Source organism: Pelobates fuscus, chromosome 5 (assembly GCF_036172605.1).
Source record: "Pelobates fuscus isolate aPelFus1 chromosome 5, aPelFus1.pri, whole genome shotgun sequence".
In the NCBI taxonomy this organism is placed as follows: Eukaryota; Metazoa; Chordata; class Amphibia; order Anura; family Pelobatidae; genus Pelobates; species Pelobates fuscus.
The window spans coordinates 325688604-325713372 of record NC_086321.1 but is presented as its reverse complement, the minus strand read 5'-3'; the positions used below and the strand labels follow the sequence as shown (position 1 = coordinate 325713372).

At 43.2% G+C, this 24769-nt stretch overlaps 1 protein-coding gene across 1 annotated transcript in view; it reads right to left on the bottom strand.

Moving 5' to 3' along the window:
- LOC134612243 (bone morphogenetic protein 2-like) overlaps nt 1–23838 on the bottom strand; it is a 30168-nt gene extending 6330 nt beyond the window's left edge. Inside the window, exons 1-3 of the mRNA XM_063456591.1 lie at nt 23642–23838; nt 19984–20037; nt 3328–3413 (exon numbers count right to left, since the gene is read on the bottom strand). Of these exons, the coding sequence (XP_063312661.1) occupies nt 3328–3413; nt 19984–20037; nt 23642–23838 (337 nt within the window). The remainder of the gene's footprint in view (nt 1–3327; nt 3414–19983; nt 20038–23641) is intronic.
- Nucleotides 23839–24769: the final 931 nt, after the last annotated feature.

Genomic DNA, 24769 nt, shown 5'->3' with positions numbered 1-24769 from the left:
AATTTACCAGGTGGCATATAAAGAAAATCATTGGGTCTAAAGGGCATAGAATTTAGCTTTTTTATTTTCATTATTAAATTGATCGCACTATGTGGAGTCTTTATTGCACTGTTGATTTTAAATATATGGTAAACAAAACCAGTAATCACGGTTCTTTTCTGCAGTTGTATTATAGTTTTGTTTTTTTATATTATTTTCTTATAAATAGCCAAAGGACATGACTGTTACAAATGAGAGTTTAAGGAAAGGTGTTGTATTTTTTTCTAACCAATCCTGTGGGGTTCCTGAGATATGTGTAATATGTGTGAGTTCAGTCTTCTCTAGTCCTTATCTCAACTGGATGAGTGATAAGATATACAATTCTGATTGGGCCTCTAAAATCCATGATTGGTTCCAAAAATGTACTAGTGCACACGTTGAGAGATAAATATGAAATGTACAATTTTGCTTCTGAACATTTATCCAAGAGGTATCTGCTCAAAATTTGCCTAAAACATTTGAATTCCAAGCGATCTATAGGAATTGAAAATGTCTCAATCGCCTGAAATAGGGCCACCCACAGACATATTCTGTCACTTTATTTTGTATTCTTTTTTGTTATTAAAAAACAGAATTAATACTATTTATCCCAATGATTTCCTTTTATTACATCGATTGCACTGGAAAACATTAACATACCAATATATATATATAATAAACAACACACAAGATCCAGCGCACTCTCCTATCTGCTAAACAGCAACTTCAATGTTGACAGATTTTATTAGTTTGTAAAAGTTTTTTTAAAAAAAACACCTAATCTAGGCAAAAAAATGGGGATTTAGTTACATTATATGATCATACATTGCATAAGCCTGCCACAACGTCAATGTACCCCATCTTTGGCAGGTCCTACTCTCACAGTCTAATGTCTGCTCTTATGAGATTAACCACTTACTTGGGAAAAAATTCCATCTGAGGCTCTCTGCAGTACAAGGCTAAATAGGGACCTGAGATGAGGCACCTGTAAAATATAGGCTAGCACGCACGGTCTTGTAGTTAAAAAATCATCTTTATTCAGTTATTCCATAAAATCTTGACGTTTCAGCCCACGTCCTGGGTTTCTTCAGGAGAAACAAACAACAATATATATATATATATATATATATATATATATATATGGAGCTGTGTTCATTTTACATAAATATCTGGGTGTAAGGGCTAAATTCCGTTCTTGACTTTTTCTTCTGTCAGGGGTTAATAATGTTTTCTTCCTTACTTTATTTTTTATTTTTTCCCTTTTAGCAAAGGCTAAGTATACGTAGACATTTAACAATATGGATTTGGCAAAATAAAAATGTTCCCTCCTGCCATTGCTTGTGTGAATTTGATGGTTGCGGAGTTCATTCAATCATTATTGCCATTTTAAATTCATTTTTATTAAAAAAATCTTTTATTTACCAATTTGACCAATGGTTTCCAAATTATTTGGACTGCGATTCAGGAAATGACCAAGAAGTCAACTCCTGGTCATTACATAACATTTTTGGATTAATTCCTAATGGCTCTAGGTCAGGGCAAATTATGATTCGTTCAAAATTTGGCTTATTAAGTACACAGAATGGTAACATTCATGAAGTATTTTGGTTGAATTAGCTCAAATGGTTTCCCAAAATCTGATTTTTCAAATTCAAACGTAAATGGCCCTCTATGTGTATCTCACACAATCTTTTTTAATTTTTTGGGAAGTCAAGAGGTTTAGTTAGAAAATTGGACTAGGATTAAATAAAATATACACCTTTTGTTTTGTTTTTTGTCAGTCAAGATCCTTGATTAGGTTATATATACAACTGTAATTAAGTACCCAAGAGTAATTATCTTTCTGTAACAGTACAATTTCTTTGTATTGTCATCAATGTTTCATTCTGGGGAAAAAAAGTGAATAGATTTCAGCCATTGAGATATATGGAACATTAAACATTCAAAAAATGTAAACAATCCACATTGTGAACACACTATGATAATTGGTCATGACAGGTCAGAAAAAAGTTGTAAATTAAACTGCTCTTTATGATACCTGTGCAAAATGTATAATTTTGTTTAAAACTGTGCATTTGATTAGAAAATATTAAATCTCTGCAAATGAAAAAAAAAATCACAAATAGCACTGGTAAATGTGCATAAAAGGAAAATTGCATTTTGATTTTCTGTTTACTTTATGTCCTTAAATTGTAATGTTTTTCCATAAAATAATTTCATTAGCATTTTGAGAACTATTACTTTGATCAAAGGAAACTTAGTGATCCTTTGTCTTTCTGTCTATCTGCCTGCCTGTCCATCTGCCTGTCCGTCTGTCCATCTGTCTGTCTGTCTATCTATCTATCTCTATCAAGTTTCAAATCCTGTACTGAGGAGTTTGTGACATTACATTACGCAATTAAATGCATCGTGTGACTGACACAGCACAGTGAATGCACTAAGCCTTTCTGAAGTTAATTGGAGTAGTGGTGTGCTAACTGGGGGTCGTTGGAGTTTGTCCATCCTGTGTGACAGGCACCAGGTGGTACACAGAGCACCCCCATGTCTTACCGGTCACTTGCATATCAGTGATGCCTCATGACAAGTACCTGCTCAGCCAATATATTTGAGCAAACTGTAGAGCAGACGGCAAGGGAGCTGCTTGGATAACTCTATACACAAACTGCCCAAATCCCTTGCTGACCTCTGCTGATGCTAGGAGTTGGAATGTGACATCAGTACAAAACTGCAAGTTTTTTATCGTAGCAGCAAAAAAAAAACGTTACCTCTGGGGTAATTTTCAAAATAAAAGTGTGTGTGAGTGTATGAATGTATGTGTATATGAATGTAAGCGTATGTATGAATGTTTGTGTATTTGTGTGTATCAATGTGAGTGTGCATGTGAGTAATTACCCTAACAAAGGAGTGTTGAGGGCAGTGCAGTGTGACAGAAAAAAAATGCTACAATTTGGGAGGAGGGGGTTACATTTCCAATCCAGGTGTCAAGTACGTCAAGAGGAGATGCAGTTCTAGTCAGTAGCCACTATTTGCAGCTGTCACAATTCCCCCACCCCACCCCCCACCCTCACCCCCCACAATAACTTTAATTAAGTGTGGATGACTAGATAGGCACTGTATCTTTCTTTCTCTGTCATTTTTGCCAGCATGTCCAAGTAGAGACAATAAATTAAAGGAACAAGCTGGGTACCATAACAACTTTATGTGAAGTTGTTATTATGCCCGGAGGTCCTGGGCACTGTTTTGCCTTAAGAGGTTAAACCATTTACGAATGGTTTGACCTCAATGTGGATAGGGCTCCCATCAACTCACCCTGGCTTCTAGCAGTATCAGAAGCTTCTCGAGGAAGCCTCGGACTGGGCACTGCTGATAGGCTGAGATTGTCAGCTGAAAGCTCCCTGTACACAAACCTATATTAGATATGTACTCTCTTCAGAAACCAGGAGGATGACCCACATGTTTGGGGTTAAACAGTTGTTATGGTAAAATAGTGCTCCCTAGCACCATAACAAATTCATGGATATGAAAATGTTATGGTGCCCGAATTGTCCCTTTAATAGTTGTAGCTCAGTTGTGTGACTACCATTGCACTAGGTGTAGAAACAAAATGGCAGCTGCATATTAGGAACTGGACTAAATAGCATTTAGAAACTTTTAGAAATTCTTCTTCATTAGAAAACTATGCTATATTAGCAAGGACAGCTTACAGAAAATGTTCCTGTGCTGGTGTATGTGATGATATATGTGCTTGTGTGCATTTGTATGTCTGAGTGTGTGTGTGTGTGTGTGTGTGTGTGTGTCTATATATGTGTTTGCTTATCCTTAGGAGAGGTGGAAGGCTGTTCTTGTTAGGAGCCTGCAAAACAAGAACTGTAATTAGTATTAACATGCCAAGTAGTTCCATTTGTGTCTATTCATCATAGGTAAAGGCTTATTGTATATGCAGAGCACTCCCAACAAAAACTATGCGAGAACCAGGATAGACTGAGAAACCACAGACACATCCTTAACTCTTGAACAGCTGCAGATTTGCATCAAATTGGACCATTTGAGTTAAGTATCTTTTTTACCTTTATAGTTAATGATTTATTTTTAATACTGTATTAAAAAGGAAATGGTCAACTCAAGTGTGTAGAGTTCCTTTAAGGAAGGCGACAGAGCACCCAAAGATAATCAGTAGACTTTGCATTCAGTTTCAAACACTTCTTCGCAATTTTTGTTGGTTTGTCAAATTGTCTGGAATATAGAACTCTCGAATGCTATATGGACGTATCTCAAAACAAACAAAACAGACAATAGATGAAATCATTTTGTTTGTTTAGTGATTTGCAATTCTGTCCATGTCACCAAAGATGATCAAAGATGATTGATTGAAAAGAACATGATTGATAATTAGAGAATAAGCACTAAATGTTGATTTTATTCACAAATTAAATAAGAAGTGATTCATAGAAGCAAAAAAGGAGAAGTAAAAAAAAACAATCTATATTTGTATAATATATATTTAATAAATATATAATCAAGAAAGAGAAGGGTTTTTTTTTTTTTTTAACTGTTCCTCCTCTTTGTCCCTGTATTGGTTACTTCTTCTAACTTGGGCCTTGATTTAATATTTTTAGACAAGTGTTTCAAATTATTTAATATTTTTGAATAAACATTTAAAATGATTTAATATTTTTAGAAAATATTTTATATACCGTATTTATCGGCGTATAACACGCACCTCATTTTAAGAAGGAGATTCCATGAAATTTCCCCCCCTCCCATAGTATTCCCCCCCCCCTCATCCCATAGTGTTCCCCCCTTTCCATAGTATTCTTCACCCCCCCATAGTATTCTCCCCCTCCTCCCACAGTATTCTCCACCACCTCCCAAAGTGTTCCCCCCTCATCCCATAGTGTTCCCCCCCCTTTCCATAGTATTCTCCCCCCCTCCCATAGTATTCTCCACCCCCTCTCATAGTGTTCCCCCCCCCTCCCATAGTGTCCCCTAGTGCACTTTCCCTCCCCTTGTCCCATAATTACTTACCTGTCTTGAAGCGTGGGCCGGCTTCACAGCACGCACCGCGGTACTGGAACTTCAATTTCAGGTTCCGGTTTCCGGCGGGACTGAAAGGAAGTGTGCACACTTCCTTTCAGTCCCGCTGGAAACCGGAACCTGAAATTGAAGTTCCAGTACCGCGGTGCGCGCTGAACACCGGCCCACGCTTCAAGACAGGTAAGTAAATATGGTATATCGGCGTTTAACACGCACCCATCATTTCCCCCCTATTTTCAGGGAGAAAAAGTGCGTGTTATACGCCGATAAATACGGTATATATTGGTATATTTTTTATATATGATATATTTTGTGATATTTTAATATTTAGAAAAAAAATATTTTAAAAGTTATCCAAAAATATTAAGTAATTTTAAATATGTATCAAAGTATTACATTTAACATTAAATATTAAAGGCGTTGATATGTGAATCAAATGGGCAAAAACAGTCTGTGCATGGCTGACCACCTACATAGTGCTTTATTCATACACAGAGTTCGGGAACTGGCTACTAAATACGCCTATCTCCTATATCAAGCCAGTTACATCTCCTGCTTGCTTGCTCTCTGTCTGACATAAAGCATTAGGAAGGGAATTTTAAAATTTACATTTATTTAAAAATAACTGACTTAAAAAAAAAAAAATTCACCAAGTCACGTCTGTTTTCAGCTTAGTATTTTGGGGTTAAATGGGAAATTGTCTTTGTATTCCTGTTTGTTTTTTTATTTTAGTGAATAACCCTGATTGTGTTGAATAGGCCAAAAGTAGATGACCTATAAAATGGAAGAATGTATCACTTTAATTTTCTTAATTTTGACACAAGATTAATGCTTTGCGTTTGGCCCCATTTTTTTTTTTTTTAAATGAGAATTGACTTATTGATCATTTAAGATACCACACAGAAATACTGGTTTCTATGAGGTAACACTCTAGAGAAATATTCACAGGTCTTTAGCCAGTACTTTGAAACAATATTGCAAGTGAATCCTAAAGGCAGTGGTGTAGGTAGAGCTTTTACTGCCCAGGGCGGTCCCTGAGTTTGCAGCCCCTATCACAACCAATGTCATGTCCGATTCAGCCTCATCACGTCTGGTGCTGCAGCATTAGCTGTGGCATTTTTTGCTTTTGTGTGGTAAGACTCCTCCAGAAATCTCGACCCACATCATGTCTGGTGCAGCTGCGGACGTGACTGGGCTGCCTCGGACATGACGTTGGTTGAGATTTCTGACGGGTCCAGAAATCTGACAGAATAACAGACGGAGATGCTGGCAAAGCTTGGCTATTGTGCATTAACTGCACAGCAGAAAAGGAGCACTGTGTGCCTCTCTCCTGCCAATCACTTTGACATTGTGCCCCTTGGGCCAGTCCCGCCAGTGCCGCCTTATGGTAGCACCAGCCTTGTGTCTCACAGTAAAACCCAGGGCCGGCGCTACCATAAGGCGGCACAGGCGGCCTTCTTAACGCCTTAGGGCACACTGTCAAGAGGAGAGCAACGTCCAAGAATGTTATTTTTTTCTTTTGAATAAATGTCGGACATCTGGTACAAAATGATTTAGTAGACTTGCAGTATTTTATATATAAAGTTAGAGTTTAAAATATTTGGACAATGACACAAGTTTTATTATTTCTGCTGTTTACGAAAATAAATTCAAGTTACAGTTAATTAATGCACTTGGGCTTAAAGTGCAGACCCATAGCTTTAATTTGTGGGTATTCACATTCAAATTGGAGGAAGGGTTTAGGACAGGGGTCCTCAAACTCCGGCCCGCCAGATGTTGCTGAACTACAACTCCCATGATTCTTTGAATTACACAGATAGCCAGAGAATCATGGGAGTTGTAGTTCAGCAACATCTGGGGGGCCGGAGTTTGAGGAACCCTGGTTTAGGAATTACAGCTCTTTAATACATAGCCCGTTCTTTAATACATAGCTCCCTCTTTTTCAAGGGATCAAAAGCAATTGGACAATTGACTCTTAAGCTGTTTCATGGACAGGTGTGGGATATTTCTTTGTTATTTCCTAATCAATTAAGCAGGTAAAAGGTCTGGAGTTGATTCCAGGTGTGGCATTAACATTTGGAAGCTTTTGCTGTGAACCCACAACATGTGGTCAAAGGAGCTCTAAATGCAAGTGAAACAGGCCATCCTTAGGCAGCAAAAAAAAGAAATCCATCAGAGAGAGAGCAGGAACATTAGAAGTGGCCAGATTAACAGTTTGGTACATTCTTGGAAAAAAAGATCGCACTGGGGATCTCTGCAACACAAAAAGGTCTGGATGTTCATGGAAAACAACAGTGGTGGATGATCACAGAATCCTTTCCATGGTAATCCCCTTCACAACATCCAGCCAAGTGAAGAACACTCTCCAGGAGGTAGGCAGGGCCGGTGCAAAGAATTCAGCCACCCTAGGCAAGGATCCATTTTGCCGTCCCTGTGTGTGTGTGTGAGTGCCTGTAACAGTGTGTGTGACTGCCTGTAACCAGTGGCGGAACTAGCACAGTTGCAGGGGTCGCATCTGCGACCGGGCCCGTCACACTGTGTGTGACTGTCTGCCTGTAACAGTGTGTGACTGTCTTTACCTGTGTGTGTGTGTCTGTAACTGTGTGTGACAATCAGTAATTGTGTGTGTGTATGTGTGTGACTGCCTGACTGCAACTCTGTGTGTGTATTTGTCTAGCGCTAACAGTGTGTGCGTGTGTGTGACTGTGCCTATAACTGTTTGTGTGTGCCTGTCTGCCTGTAACTGTGTGTGTGTGTCTGTAACAGTCTCTAACTGTGTGTGTGTGTGTGTGTGATTGCCTGTAGCTGTGTGTCTGTCTAATTGTGTGTATGTGTGTGACTGCCTGTAACGGTGTGTGTGACTGTCTTTCTTCAATGGTGTGTGTCTGTCTGTAACTGTGTGCGTGTGTGACTGTCTGTAACTATGTGTGTGTATAATTGTTTGCCTGTTACAGTATGTGCTTGTGTGTGACTGTGCCTATAACTGTTTGTGTGTGACTGTCTCCCCTGACGACTAATGCAGGGCTGGCACTGTCCAAGCGCCAGCCCTGCAATGTGCCTTCACGGACCAGAGGGGAAATCAGAGATCTTCCTCCCCGGTCCGCAGGCACATTGCTGGCAGCCGGCAGGGGAGGGAAGGAGAGAGGAACCAGGAGCTCATTCTGCAGCTCCTCCGGGTCCTTCTCTCGCGGGCATCGAGCGTTGTCGTGGTTACCACGGGAACGATCCAAATCTCGTGAGAGTGAAGCCCTGGAGCTACGGGCTTGAGTTCACTCTCACCACTGGAACCACCAGGGATTCACCACCGGACCACCCGGGATGGAGAAATGTCCCCCCTCCTCCCTCAGTAAAGGTAAGAAGGTGGGGGGACATAAATGTATTTATTTTATGAAATAAAAAAAGAAACAATTAATAAAAAAAACTCCCTACCCTCCTTCCCCTCCATACCCCACTGCCCCCCATACACACACTGCCCCACAAACACTGCCCACCCATACATGCACTGCCCCCCATACACACACTGCCCCCCATACACACACTGCCCCACAAACACTGCCCCCATACACACACTGCCCACAAAAACTGTCCCCCCATACATACACTGCCCCCCATACATACACTGCCCCCATACATACACTGCCTCACAAACACTGCACACCCAAACACACATTGCCCCACACACATGCCCCCCCATACACACATTGCCCCACAGACACATACAGTGCCCCACACACACTGCTGCCTCCCCATACACACATTGCCCCACACAAACACGTCCCACCATACACACACTGCCCACACATACATACAGTGCCCCACACATACATTTAGTGTCCCCCATACACACACTGCCACCCATACACACACTGCCACCCATACACACATTGCCACACATACACACATTGACCCAAATACAAATGTACACTGCCCCCATACACACATTACCCCCCAACACACACATACAGTGCCCCCATACACACACTGCCCCACATACACATACAGTGCCCCCCATACACACACTGCCCCACACACACATACAGTGCCTCCCATACACACACTGCCCCACACACACATACAGTGCCCACATACACACACATACAGTGCCCCCCATACACACACTGCCCCAAACACAAATTCACTGCAACTCTCACACACACTGCCCCCTCACACACACACTGCAGCTCTCTCACACACACTGCCCCACACATACACTGCCCCCTAACACACACACTGCAAACCTGACATACACTGCCACCCTCACGCACTCACTCTCTCTTACACTACCTAATACACAAACACACACATAGACACACACACAACAAGCTGCCCTTCTTCGCTCACATACTCAGGTGGGGGCTGATGGCACAGGAATCAGCCAGTCCTTTAGTGTAGTACTTCCTCTGCTGCCATGCTTCCAATCTGTGTATGATCCCTCCCATAGGCTGAGCAGGATCAGGACTGTGGGGAAGGTAGCTCTGTCCACCTCTTCAAATGACTTGGTGGCTGTAGGTAGGGTGGGAGGAGGGGGAAAGAGGCAGGTTGTGGGCAGGGTTAAAGTGTTTAAGGCTTGGAGAGGCGGGGTTTGCCACGGGAATGGGGAGGGGCAGAGTTAAGGGTAAGAGAGCGGGATTATAATTGTAAAGAAACTGCTGCTCTATTCAAAACATGTTATAGAGCTGAGCTACCAGGAGGAGGGCAGGAGCAGTGAGGGGCGGGCGCTGCTTGCAGCTCTTTCACAGGGGGAGGCAGCACACGGTAGCATGAGGGTTCACTTCAGACAAGCATTACAGCCACTTCCTAGTTTGCCCATAGGAAGCACCGGCCCTGGAGGTAGGCATATCATTATCTAAGTCTACCATAAAGAGAAGACTTCACAAGAGCAAATACAGAAAGGTACAAACCATTGATAAGCCTCAAGAATATAAAGGCCAGATTAGGCTTTGCCAATAAACATCTAAAAATGCCAGCTCAGTTCTGGAACAGAATTCTTTGGAAAGATGAAACTAATATCAACCTGTACCAGAATGATGAGAAAAAAAATTGTATTGAGAAAGCTTGGAGCGACTCATGATCCGAAGCATACCACATCATCTGTAAAACACAATGGAGATAGTGTGATAGCATGAACATGCGTTGCTTCCAATGGCACTGGGTCACTAGTGTTTATTGATGATTAGTGATGTCACGAACACAAAGTTTTCGGTTCGCGAACGGCGGATGCAAACTTCCGCAAACGTTCGCGAACCGGCGAACCGGGCGAACCGCCATTGACTTCAATGGGCAGGCGAATTTTAAAACCCACAGGGACTCTTTCTGGCCACAAAAGTGATGGAAAAGTTGTTTCAAGGGGACCAACACCTGGACTGTGGCATGCTGGAGGGGGATCCATGGCAAAACTCCCATGGAAAATTACACAGTTGATGCAGAGTCTGGTTTTAATCCATAAAGGGCAGAAATCACCTAACATTCCTAAATCACAATGGATATGGATTGACACCTGACATATTGACACCTCGACATATGGATTGACACCTGTCCTCAGAGACCCTGATACAGACTGACACAGAGCAGAATAGGGACTGTTCCCCCTACATAGGGTCACTTGGCAGATATGGATTGACACCTATCCTCAGGGACCCTGATACACACTGACACAGAGCAGAATAGGGACTGTTCCCCCTACATAGGGTCACTTGGCAGATATGGATTGACACCTATCCTAAGGATCCCTGATACACACTGACACAGAGCAGAATAGGGACTGTTCCCCCTACATAGGGTCACTTGGCAGATATGGATTGACACCTGTCCTCAGGGACCCTGATACACACTGACACAGAGCAGAATAGGGACTGTTCCCCCTACATAGGGTCACTTGGCATATATGGATTGACACCTATCCTAAGGATCCCTGATACACACTGACACAGAGCAGAATAGGGACTGTTCCCCCTACATAGGGTCACTTGGCAGATATGGATTGACACCTGTCCTCAGGGACCATGATACACACTGACACAGAGCAGAATAGGGACTTTTCCTTCTACACTTGGCAGGTATGGATTGACACTTGTCCTCAGGGACCCTGATACACACTGACACAGAGCAGAATAGAGACTGTTCCCCGTCCTCAGAGCCCATGATACACACTGACACAGAGCAGAATAGAGACTGTTACCCCTACATAGGGTCACTTGGCAGATATGGATTGACACCTGTCCTCAGGGACCCTGATACACACTGACACAGAGCAGAATAGGGACTGTTCCCCCTACATAGGGTCACTTGGCAGATATGGATTGACACCTATCCTAAGGATCCCTGATACACACTGACACAGAGCAGAATAGGGACTGTTCCCCCTACATAGGGTCACTTGGCAGATATGGATTGACACCTGTCCTCAGGGACCCTGATACACACTGACACAGAGCAGAATAGGGACTGTTCCCCCTACATAGGGTCACTTGGCATATATGGATTGACACCTATCCTAAGGATCCCTGATACACACTGACACAGAGCAGAATAGGGACTGTTCCCCCTACATAGGGTCACTTGGCAGATATGGATTGACACCTGTCCTCAGGGACCATGATACACACTGACACAGAGCAGAATAGGGACTTTTCCTTCTACACTTGGCAGGTATGGATTGACACCTGTCCTCAGGGACCCTGATACACACTGACACAGAGCAGAATAGAGACTGTTCCCCGTCCTCAGAGCCCATGATACACACTGACACAGAGCAGAATAGAGACTGTTACCCCTACATAGGGTCACTTGGCAGATATGGATTGACACCTGTCCTCAGGGACCCTGATACACACTGACACAGAGCAGAATAGGGACTGTTCCCCCTACATAGGGTCACTTGGCAGATTTGGATTGACACCTGTCCTCGGGGACCCTGATTCACACTGACACAGAGCAGAATAGGGACTGTTCCCCCTACATAGGGTCACTTGGCATATATGGATTGACACCTATCCTAAGGATCCCTGATACACACTGACACAGAGCAGAATAGGGACTGTTCCCCCTACATAGGGTCACTTGGCAGATATGGATTGACACCTGTCCTCAGGGACCCTGATACACACTGACACAGAGCAGAATAGGGACTTTTCCTTCTACATAGAGTCACTTGGCAGGTATGGATTGACACCTGTCCTCAGGGACCCTGATACACACTGACACAGAGCAGAATAGGGACTTTTCCTTCTACATAGAGTCACTTGGCAGATATGGATTGACACCTGTCCTCAGGGATCCTGATACACACTGACACAGAGCAGAATAGGGACTGTTCCCCCTACATAGGGTCACTTGGCAGATATGGATTGACACTGTCCACAAGGACAAGCTGCAGGCTTCCTGGCAGGGCCCATACAAGGTGGTAGAGCAGGTTTGTGATACCACCTTTGTGATCGGTGCGGTCACAGGCACGGGAGGCAAGCGCATGCTCCATGTGAACATGCTCAAGCCATACCACAAGCGCACGGAAGAGGTAACCGCGTTCTGTGCACCTGCCACTGAAGGTTATGATAATTTGCCACTCCCAGATCTCCTAGACCAAGAGGACCAGAGCGGAGACCTGGGAGAAGTACAGTTAGGAGAACGGTTAGACCCCCAGGAGCGAACCCAGGTCCAAAGACTAATCCAGGACAAGGGGGCCATGTTTTCCAACCTACTTGGGTACACTCCTTTAACCACTCACAAAGTTGAAACCCTAGACCAGACCCCCCTTCGCCAAACCGCCTATGGCATACCCGAAGCAGTTAAAGAAAATATGCGGAAAGAAATTGAGGAAATGATGCAGTTAGGGGTGATAGAACACTCTGACAGCCCCTGGGCCTCCCCGGTAGTACGAGTACCGAAACGGGACGGCACGACTCGTTTTTGTGTAGACTACCGGCGGCTAAACGATAAAAAAACCTCAGATGCCTACCCTATGCCCCGGATAGACGAGCTCCTAGACAAAATGGCCAGAGGCCAGTACCTCACCACAATAGATCTGTGCAAGGGGTACTGGCAAATTCCATTAGCCGAGGACGCCATCCACAAGTCGGCATTTGTCACCCCGTTTGGCCTGTATCAGTTTAAGGTCATGCCATTCGGGATGAAGAATGCCCTGGCTAACTTTCAGAGGATGGTAGATCGGCTACTGGATGGGTTTCAGGAGTATGCCTGCGCCTACTTGGATGATATACCCAATGTGCAGTGTAGGTGATATACCTGCCCTGACCATGCTTTGCAGACCAGGTATCAGTGGTCAGATGGACCCTTGCCCCAACACTGTGTGCCAGACATGCCATTACTTCCTTTTGCACAATTGAGTACAGGTTGGGGATTGCCTTTTGTGCAAAGAAATTTCGTCCGGGTACCTTCCACTGCGGTGTCCCAACAGCTACAAATTTTTTGAACACCTCAGACTCCACCAGCTTGTATGGTAAAAGCTGGCGGGCTAATAGTTCAGACAAGCCAGCTGTCAGACGCTGGGCAAGTGGGTGACTTTCTGACATTGGCTTCTTACGCTCAAACATGTCCTTGACAGACACCTGACTGTGGGCAGATGAGCGGGAACTGCTCAAGGCGAGAGATGGAGTGGCGGATGGTTGAGAGGGGGCAAGGAGGACAGCAGTGGTTGACGTGGCTGAAGATGCTGGACCAGGAGGAGGATGGCGGCTTTGAGTTTGTGTGCTGCTTGTACTCATGTGTTGATCCCATAGGCGTTTGTGATGTGCGATCATGTGCCTACGCAAAGCAGTTGTACCTAGGTGGGTGTTGGACTTCCCACGACTCAGTTTCCTTTGGCACAGGTTGCAAATGGCATCGCTGTTGTCAGAGGCAGACACACAAAAAAATGACACACTGCTGAGCTCTGCAATGACAGCATTCTGGTGGTGGACACAGCATGCGTTGATTGGCGTGCTGTCGGGCTGACCCAGGGTGCCGATGCATGCTGTCTGACTGTGCCACTAGCTCCTTGCGACGACCTCCCCCTGCTTCCAACTCGTCTCCTCCTCCTCCTCTCTGTCTACCCATCTGAACTTTCGCCCTGTTCTTCTTCTTGCCGAGCAGGCACCCACGTGACATCCATGGACGCATCGTCATCATCAACCGCTTCACTTGTATCTGACAACTCAGCAAAGGAAGCAGCAGCGGGTACAACATCATCATCATCACACCGTATGTCTATGTGTGTAATGCTGCCTGCCTGAGACATATCCCTGTTATCTACATCCTCTGGCAATAATGGTTGCGCATCACTCATTTCTTCAAACGGATGTGTAAATAACTCCTCTGACATACCAAGTGAAGCGGCTGTGGTGCTAGTGTTGGTGGTGGCGGCAGGCGGGTGAGTGGTATCTTGAGAGGTGCCCGAAGCTAAGCTGGAGGAGGATGGTGCGTCAAGGTTCCGAGCGGAAGCTGTAGAAGATTGGGTGTCCTGTGTTAGCCAGTCAACTATGTCCTCAGAACTTTTCAAGTTCAGGGTACGTGGCCTCTGAAAACTGGGCATTATTCTAGGGCAAAAGGGAATCACAGCACCACGACCACGATGGCCCCTGCGGGGTGGCCTGCCTCTGCCTGTCATTTTTTGGGGGATTAGTGGTACTATGCGTGCAAGCTACTGTGAGACCAGATATGAGTGGCAATGTGCACTGGCAGAGGTTGGCAGAGTACACGCTGTAGGCCTGACACCCGCTTGAAGACAACTAACTGCTATTCAAACTATAACAGTGGGAAAAGTTTTTTGGTTTTAAATGCACGCTATAGTGACACCAGATATGAGTGGCAATGTGCACTTGCAGAGGTTGGCAGAGTACACGCTGAAGGCCTGACACCCGCTTTAAGGACACTGGCTGCTATTAGCTTACAGTGAAAAACTTTTTTTCTTTTTAAAGGCACGCTATAGAGACACCAGATATGAGTGGCAAAGTGCACTTGCAGAGGTTGGCAGAGTACATGCTGAAGGCCTGACACCCGCTTTAACCCCTTAAGGACCAAACTTCTGGAATAAAAGGGAATCATGACATGTCACACATGTCATGTGTCATTAAGGGGTTAAAGGGACACTCCAGGCACCCAGACCACTTCCGCTCATTGGAGTGGTCTGGGTGCCAACTCCCACTACTCCTAACCCTGCAAGTGTAATTATTGCAGTTTTTTATAAACTGCAATAATTACCTTGCAGGGTTAACTCCACCTCTAGTGGCTGTCTATTAGACAGCCACTAGAGGGAACTTCCTGCTCTATAGCACAGGAAACCTGTGCTAGAGCGTCGCTGGACGTCCTCACGCTGTGTGAGGACCTCCAGCGTCGCTCAAATCCCCATAGGAAAGCATTGAAATTCGTTTTCAATGCTTTCCTATGGGGAGACGTAATGCGCATGCGCAGCATTGCCGCGCATGCGCATTAGGTCTCCTCGGCTGGTGGGCGGGATCAGTCTCGCCCACCAGCCGATGGAAGAACAGGGAGGAGAGTCGCGGAGGAGGAGACAGCGGCGAGGGACATCGCCGCTGCCTCAGGTAAGTGACTGAAGGGGTTTTTACCCCTTCAGTAACCGGGGATTGGGGGTGGGAGGGAGAGGGACCCTCCAGTGCCAGGAAAACGGATCGTTTTCCTGGAACTGGAGTTTCCCTTTAACCCCTTAAGGACCAAACTTCTGGAATAAAATGGAATCATGACGTGTCACACACGTCATGTGTCCTTAAGAGGTTAAGGACACTGACTGCTATTAGCTTACAGTGAAACATTTTTTTTCTTTTTAAAGGCACGCTATAGAGACACCAGATATGAGTGGCAAAGTGCACTTGCAGAGGTTGGCAGAGTACACGCTGAAGGCCTGACACCCGCTTTAAGGACACTGACTGCTATTAGCTTACAGTGAAAAACTTTTTTTCTTTTTAAAGGCACGCTATAGTGACACCAGATATGAGTGGCAAAGTGCACTTGCAGAGGTTGGCAGAGTACACGCTGAAGGTCTGACACCCGCTTTAAGGACACTGACTGCTATTAGCTTACAGTGAAAAACTTTTTTTATTTTTAAAGGCACGCTATAGAGACACCAGATTTGAGTGGCAAAGTACACTGGCAGAGGTTGGCAGAGTACACGCTGAAGGCCTGACACCCAGACGCTTGCAGACAACTAACTGCTATTAGCTTACAGTGAAAAACTTTTTTTCTTTTTAAAGGCACGCTATTGTGACACCAGATATGAGTGGCAAAGTACACTGGCAGAGGTTGGCAGAGTACACGCTGTAGGCCTGACACCCGCTTTAAGGACACTGACTGCTATTAGCTTACAGTGAAAAACTTTTTTTCTTTTTAAAGGCACGCTATAGAGACACCAGATATGAGTGGCAAAGTACACTGGCAGAGGTTGGCAGAGTACACGCTGAAGGCCTGACACCCAGACGCTTGCAGACAACTAACTGCTATTAGCTTACAGTGAAAAACTTTTTTCTTTTTAAAGGCACGCTATAGAGACACCAGATATGAGTGGCAAAGTACACTGGCAGAGGTTGGCAGAGTACACACTGAAGGCCTGACACCCAGACGCTTGCAGACAACTAACTGCTATTAGCTTACAGTGAAAACCTTTTTTTCTTTTTAAAGGCACGCTATAGAGACACCAGATATGAGTGGCAAAGTACACTGGCAGAGGTTGGCAGAGTACACGCTGAAGGCCTGACACCCAGATGCTTGCAGACAACTAACTGCTATTCAATCTATTACAGTGAAAAATATTTTTTTGTTTTTAAATGCAAGCTTAAGCTATTGTAACACCAGATATGAGTTGTGGCACTGGGCAAGTGGGCACAGTATCCACTGTGAGCCTGACACAGAAGCTGGCAGGCAGGCAACTGCAACTACATTACACACACACAAAAAAAAAAGCAGACTGATGTTCTAGCCCTAAAAAGGGCTTTTTGGGGTGCTGTCCATACAGCAGAGATCAGATGAGTCCTTCAGGACTCTAGTGGACACTGAATACCCTAACCTAGCTATCAATTTCTCTATCAAATGAGCAGCAGCTACACTTTCCCTCCTCTATCTAAGAATGTAGCTTCAGAATGAATCTAAAATGGATGCTGTACAGGAGGTGGGAGGGTCTGGAAGGGAGGGTCTGTTGCTAATTTGCTGGAATGTGTCTGCTGACCGTGAGGCACAGGGTCAAAGTTTACTCAATGATGACGAATAGGGGGCGGATCGAACCGCGCATGTGCTCGCCCGCCCTGGCGAACGCGAACACTCTATGTTCGCCAGGAACTATTCGCCTGCGAACAGTTCGGTACATCACTATTGATGATGTGACAGAAGACTGAAGTGTATAGGGATGTATTGTCTAGTAAGGTACAGCCAAATTCAGTGAAGTTAATTTTGACAGAGCTTCACTTTACAGATGGACAATTACCCAAAACATACTGTGAAAGCATCCAAGGAGTTTTTTAATGCAAAAAGTGGAATATTCTGCAATGGGCGAGTCAATCACCTGATCTCAACCTGATTAAGCATCCATTTTACTTGCTGAAGACAAAATGTAAGGCAGAAAGACCCATGGATAAAGAACTCTCGACAAAATTAGCATTTATTTTATGATTGTGGTAATTTGTCCCATTATATTTGAGGCCCTATACTAAGGGTCTGTGTAAAAATTGTTGCAATTCCTAAACGTTTCATAAAATATTTTTGCCCCTTGAAAATACGCACTTCAATTGCATCTCGGTTGATTCATTTCAACTCCATTGTGGTGGCGTACTGATCCAAATTCATGAAAATTGTGACAGTGTCTATGCGGTTTGTTCACGTACTCCTGCTCCTTCAGATATCCCCACAGAAAATATTGAGGGCTGAAAGTTTGGGTGAACGCTACAGCGGAATAGGTTTCTGCTTCCTCTCTTGCAACTGTCATTAGTCTAATACTACTCTTACCTTTTGTGTCACTTTACCCCACTCCCTCTAGCATGTAAGCTCATGGAGCAGTGCCCTCAGCCCCTCTGTTCCCGTGTGTCCAACTTGTCTGGTTACAACTACATATCTGTTCCTCCACCCACTGTAGACAGACAATAACTTCCTCAAAGTTTAAATAGAGAGCTGTGCGGGAGGGAGGACGCAGTACAGGCAGCAGGTTCCATAGGCTATGCCCTCACAAGGGCTCTGCCGGGTGCTTCTCTCAGTATGCATGGATCATGCACTTAGAGCCACCTGATTGCTCTTGCTGAACAAGAGCCATGTGGCCCTTTAAGGGCACAACCGTGGCCCTTTTAACATCTGCTGGCTGGGAGGAAGTGACAGACAATACTTCCTCTAAGTTTAAATAGAGAGCTGTGCGGGACGGAGGACGCAGCACAGGCAGCAGGTTCCATAGACTATGCCCTCACAAGGGCCCTGATAGCCTTATGCCATTTCCCACGCATTCTTAAACTCCTTCACTGTGTTAACCTCTACCACTTCTGCTGGAAGGCTATTCAATGCATCCACTACCCTCTTAGTAAATTAATACTTTCTCATATTATTTTGAGACTATGTCCTCTTGTTGTTGTAGTTTTTCTTCTTTTAAATATAGTCTCCTCCTTTACTGTGTTGATTCCCTTTATGTATTTAAATGTTTCTATCATATTCCCCCATCTGGTCTTTCCTCCAAGTTATACATGTTAAGTACCTTTTACCTTTCATTGTAAGTTTTATCCTGCAATCCATGAACCAGTTTAGTAGCCCTTCTCTGAACTCTCTCTAAAGTATCAATATCCTTCTGAAGATACGGTCTCCAGAACTGCATACAATACTCCAAGTGAGGTCTCACTTCCCTCTTTCTACTGCTAATATCTCTCCCCATACAACCAAGCATTCTGCTATAATTTCCTGCTGCTCTATTACATTGTCTGCCTCTAGCATGTAAGCTCATGGAGCAGGGCCCTCAGCCCCTCTGTTCCCGTGTGTCCAACTTGTCTGGTTACAACTACATGTCTGTTCGTCCACCCACTGTAGACAAACAATCACTTCCTCAAAGTTTAAAATGAGAGCTGTGCGGGAGGGAGGACGCAGCACAGGCAGCAGGTTCCATAGGCTATGCCTTCACAACGGCTCTGCCGGGTGCTTCTCTCAGTATGCATGGATCATGTCTGCTGCCAGGATATGACGTCATCCCGGCGGCTGAAAAGAGAGAAAAGGAGACTGACAGGTCAGCAGCTGCATGTGGATAATGCTGGACTTCATGAATCTGTGTGTGCGCGTTTGTATAGGTCACTGTGTGTGTGGGAGTCACTGTGTGTGTGGTGGTCACTGTGCAAGGGTCACTGTGTGTGTGCATGGGTCATTGTGTGTGTGTATAGGTCACTGTGTGTGTGTGGATCACTGTGCAAGGGTCACTGTGTGTGTGTATAGGTCACTGTGTGTGTGTGGGTCACTGTGTGTGTGCATGAGTCACTGTGTGTGTGCATGAGTCACTGTGTGTGTGTATGGGTCACTGTTTGTGTGTGGGGGTTACTGTGTGTGTATTGGTCACTGTGTGTGGGGGGGCACTGAGTCTGTGTGGGTCAGTGAATGTATGTATGGGTCATTGAGTGTGTGTGTATTTGTCAATGTGCATGTATATGTGTATCTATGTCAGTATGTATGTGTCAGTATGGGTGTGTATCAGTGTGTATGGGATATGCACGATCGTTAGGATCTACCTTTTATTTACCTTACAATTTCTTGCACCATGGCCTTCTCTCCATTAGTTTCGCCACTAATTACAATATTGTGGGTCGTTTTTAGAACCAACTTTAAAGACATTCAGATGTCCTCTGAAAGAGTTAATGACTTTTAACACCTACAGGGACTACAAATCTGGAATAACAAATGGTTTATACAATTACCTGGGATAACTGTGTCAGATCAAAATAACCTTTTTCTGCCAAGTACAGTTTATCATCTTACCCTTTCAATTCCTTGCTTTCTTTAAGAAGATCTATGCCATCACGAAAAAGTGGCCTGTAACATCAACAACAGAAACATGGAACATCATGTTGTTTTAGCGCAAGTTGGGCTAAGCGCCTGCTAATACTGTCCCCTGTACTAAGGAGACTGTATGTGAATACTTGCAATTCATAAACATTTCATAAAATATTTTCGTCCCTTGAATTCAAGCTGAAAATACGAACTTCAATTGCATCTCGGTTGTTTCATTTCAACTCCATTGTGCTGGCGTACTGATCCAAATTTATGAAAATTGTGTCAGTGTCTATGTGGTTTGTTCACATACACCCGCTCCTTTAGATATCCCCACAGAAAATATTGGGGGCTGAAAGTTTGGGTGAACGCGTGGCCAGTTAATCTGGGAATTTCTTGAAATTATCTGCTCACCAAACAGTCCATTTTGAAAATAAAATTCCATTATTTTTACTTGTTGTTCCTTCATGACATTACCCATGATAAATCTCCCAAGACTCAGTTATAATTGTGTACCTGCAACAACAAAAAAATTAAACTTACTAACAAATAATAATAATAACCTGTCAAATCCTACTATGAATTTTTGCCCACCCAGTCTGATATATATATATATGTAGTCTGACGGTGTGTCCAGAATTTCAAAACAAGAGCAAGGACTTTAGATGTATTCTAAGAAGTAGGAATTTTTAGATTAAGCTTTTTCACAGTCTTCTACTGATCATTTTTCATATAGTGTGTGTGGATAGATAGATAGATAGATAGATAGATAGATAGATAGATCTGTGCAAGGTTATTTCTAATAAATTTGTATACGTTTTAATACTTTTTCTATCGCCATATTATGCATCAGTTCAAATTGTTTAAGATTGCACTGGACAATAACTGGAAACCCTTTACAATCAGTGGCGGAACTACCGCTGGTGTAGTCAGTGCAGCTGCAACTGGGTCTGTACGCTCAGTGAGCCCATCAGGTGGGCCGTGCACTTAGAGTCACCTGATTGGCCACAAGAGCCTTGTGGCCCTTTAAGAGCACAACCGTGGTCCCTTTTACACCTGCTGGCTGTGAGGAAGTGACAGACAATCACTTCCTCTAAGTTTAAATAGAGAGCTGTGCGGGAGGGAGGACGCAGCACAGGCAGCAGGTTCCATAGACTGTGCCCTCACAAGGGCCCTGATGGCCTTATGCCTATCCAACGTATGCTTAAACTCCTTCACTGTGTTAACCTCTACCACTTCAGCTGGAAGGCTATTCCATGCATCCACTTCCCTCTCAGTAAAGTAATCCTTTCTGATATTATTTTAGAGACTATGTCCTCTTGTTGTGGTCGTTTTTCTTCTTTTAAATATAGTCTCCTCCTTTATTGTGTTGATTCCCTTTATGTATTTAAATCTTTCTATCATATCCCCCTTGTCTCGTCTTTCCTCCAAGCTATACATGTTAAGAGCCTTTAACCTTTCCTGGTAAGTTTTATCCTGCAATCCATGAACCAGTTTAGTAGCCCTTCTCGGAACTCTCTCTAAAGTATCAATATCCTTCTGGAGATACGGTCTCCAGTACTGCATACAATAGTCGAAGTGAGGTCTCACCAGTGTTCTGTACAATGGCAAGAGCACTTCCCTCTTTCTACTGCTAATACCTCTCCCTATACAACCAAGCATTCTGCTAGCATTTCCTGCTTCTCTGTTACATTGTCTGCCTACCTTTAAGTCATCTAAAATTATTACCCCTAAATCCCTTTCTACAAATGTTGAGGTTAAGACTCTATCAAATATTCTGTACTCTGCCCTGAGTATAGAATGCATGAGTAACATGCATGCAAAAATTGTATTTCTGTCTGTTTTCCAAATAGTCAAAATGCTAGATTTCCGCCATCATGGTAAACTGGCAATCCAACTTGGAGAGTCGATGGCAACTCATGATAAAACAGATTAGTGTAAGTAAGTAATTCACTAAACCTCTTTTTCAGTGTCCAACCAGGCCATGAACTCATCATTGATAAAACACATGTAGCACATTTTTCTTCATAGATTCTTCTGATACCTGTAAATAAATTAATTTGCATACATGGGATTCATAGTGATTACCATGGAAGTCACTGACATTTTAACAAAGAACAGATCTTCAAAACCAAATAATTACATGTAAGTATTAGATGAAGAATTGAAGGCCAAATTCTAATTAAAGTCTCTAATAGACTCTAATAAGGGGTACAATGCTTCATCATTCATTGCAGTAATTCCCTCTTCATGAGAAATAGCTATATACTAGATGCATTAATAGTTACCATTACCAACTTCTGCTTGCAGATGTACAATCTGCAGAACTGAGGTTACCTGGCCAGTATCACTAACACAAGTTTTAAAAAAACAAAAAACAGTATTGGTCTGTTAAACAAAGAATTGAGCCACTTTCCAGCAGGTTCATGGGAACCACCTACAGCAGTTTGGTGTCCTGCAAGGGAATTTGTGAAGTAAACAGAGTAATGGACAGCACAGAGAAGGTTCATACAGATAATCCATTCATTTTTGAGAAACCAAGTTACTCTCAGTAGGAGGGCCCTGCCTTCTCTACCTTAATGCAGGGAACTCAGGTTCCAGGGCATTCAGTCATGCTCCCCGTACCCTCTGGAACTCTTTACCATGCTCAGACATGTGGCACAATCCTTACAGACATTTTTTAAAAAGCTAATGACCCACCTATTCCATCAGGAATTTAGTTCCCGCATCTGACCATCAGAAACTTTTATGTCTTTATATCTTTTTGTAAACTTTATGTTTGCATATTTGTAAAGTGCTTTGCGTCAGGGAGAAAAGCGCTATAAAAATTTCAAATTTTTATTATAATATTTATATAGCGCCAACAAATTCTGTAGCGCTTTACAATGGGTGGACTAACAAACATGTAATTGTAACCAGACAAGATGGACTAACAGGAACAGAGGGATTGAGGGCCCTGCTCAATGAGCTTACATTCTAGAGGGAGTGGGGTAAAGTGACACAAAAGGTAAGGATAGTATTAGGGAAGTAGATTGGTAGCATAGTATTTACTGAAGACTTAGTGTGTTTTTTTTTTGTTTTTTTTAATTGACAGTTGCAGGTGAGGAAATAGTTGGGAGCCATTAACAGTTTAATTGAGTTTTTTTAATGATTTTTTTGAAGGAGTAGAGACTGGGTGAGCGTCTAACGGAAAAGGGAAGGGAGTTCTACAGGAATGGTGCAGCCCTACAGAAGTCTTGAAGGCGAGCATCAGATGTGGGCGTACGAACAGAGGATAGACATAGGTCATCGGCAGAGCGTAGGAGCCTAGACGGAACATACTTGTGTATTAAAGGAGGATAGATATGTTGGAGTAGCTTTATGTAGAAAGCAAGAACCAGAATTTTATATTGAGACCTATATCTTACGGGAATCCAATGCAGGGACTTACAGAGGAGTTATTATTATGTCCTCCTTCCCCCCCACCAAAAAAAGACTAATTCATAATAGGTAAAATCTTCATTAAAAACTCACAGTAACTGTTGTTAGTGACAGTTATGAGGAAAAAAACATTGTCTAAGAAGGGGATCCTCTATAGATGAATCATCTATGAAAGCTCCCATGGAATCCCATATAGGTCGAGCATGCACGAAAGTACAGCAGATACCTGCGTTCCTGGCAAATGAAGAGCCAGAAGCTAAAGAAGATCTCGTAAATTGGCATGGTGGCTGCTGTAAGGGACAGCTTCAGGTAAGTAAAACCTGCATCTGCCTGCACACCCGGGATCACCGCACACCTAGCTGTGATGTCACCATTAATGAGACACAGTTTTCTTAACTCTATCCTGAAGCGGAGTGTCTTCATCTTGGCTCCCATTCAGTCACTATTAGAGACGCTGGCCTTTTCTGTTTCACCACAACCAAATGCACTGTCCCTCTAGTTGTGCCACGAAAGAACTAGATTTTAATGACATTTGTGATATAAATCTTTAATATCCACATAAAAGGAGGTGTAGCATTGCACAAGAAAAAAAGTACAACACAGGTTATAGGTTATTTTTTTATGTTTTGTTCAGTGTTATTTCAAATAAATTGATGTTTCCCTTTTAAAGACAAAAAAAGGATATTTGCACATTTGGTTATCCCAAACCACAAAATATAATCTTTGGATAAAATAAACTATCACACTATTTAGGACAGCAGTGTTTTACAAAGAAAAGTGGTGCCCCTTTTTGTATGTACTATAGGGAGTACCATGGGCTTTCACCTAATCTCACAGAACATCATAGTCACTTAGTAAAACATGTAGTTTAATTTACTGGTACAAAGTTAAACAAGCAAATGAAGGCTTTACATTTACTCCCTTCATTGATAAATGAGTTACACGGAGAGAATTATTTTACATCATAAGTAATGCACTCTTTCTTAATTTGTTGTTTCTTAGTTCTCATTTTTTGTAAATACCTTATCTATCACTATTTCATTTGATCACATGGATGTTTTTAGTTCTAACCCCCTCTTCTCCTTTTTTGGAATCTATTTGATGATGCTGTCACTTTAAGTTCTTTAAATAACTAGGGTATATATTTGCTGTCAATTCAAGGTCTGCAAATGGCTATATGTATGCATATTATTATACTGTCACTTTAAGTTCTATAAATGACTTACCTATATTTGTCCCTTTTTGGTCCTCTTTAATTATGTTTATAATCTTGTTAGTTTAATTATGGATTTATAAGTAGGGCTTTAGTTCACTGAGCCATTTTTGAGAGAGAGCTAGTTATGGACTTCTGTCC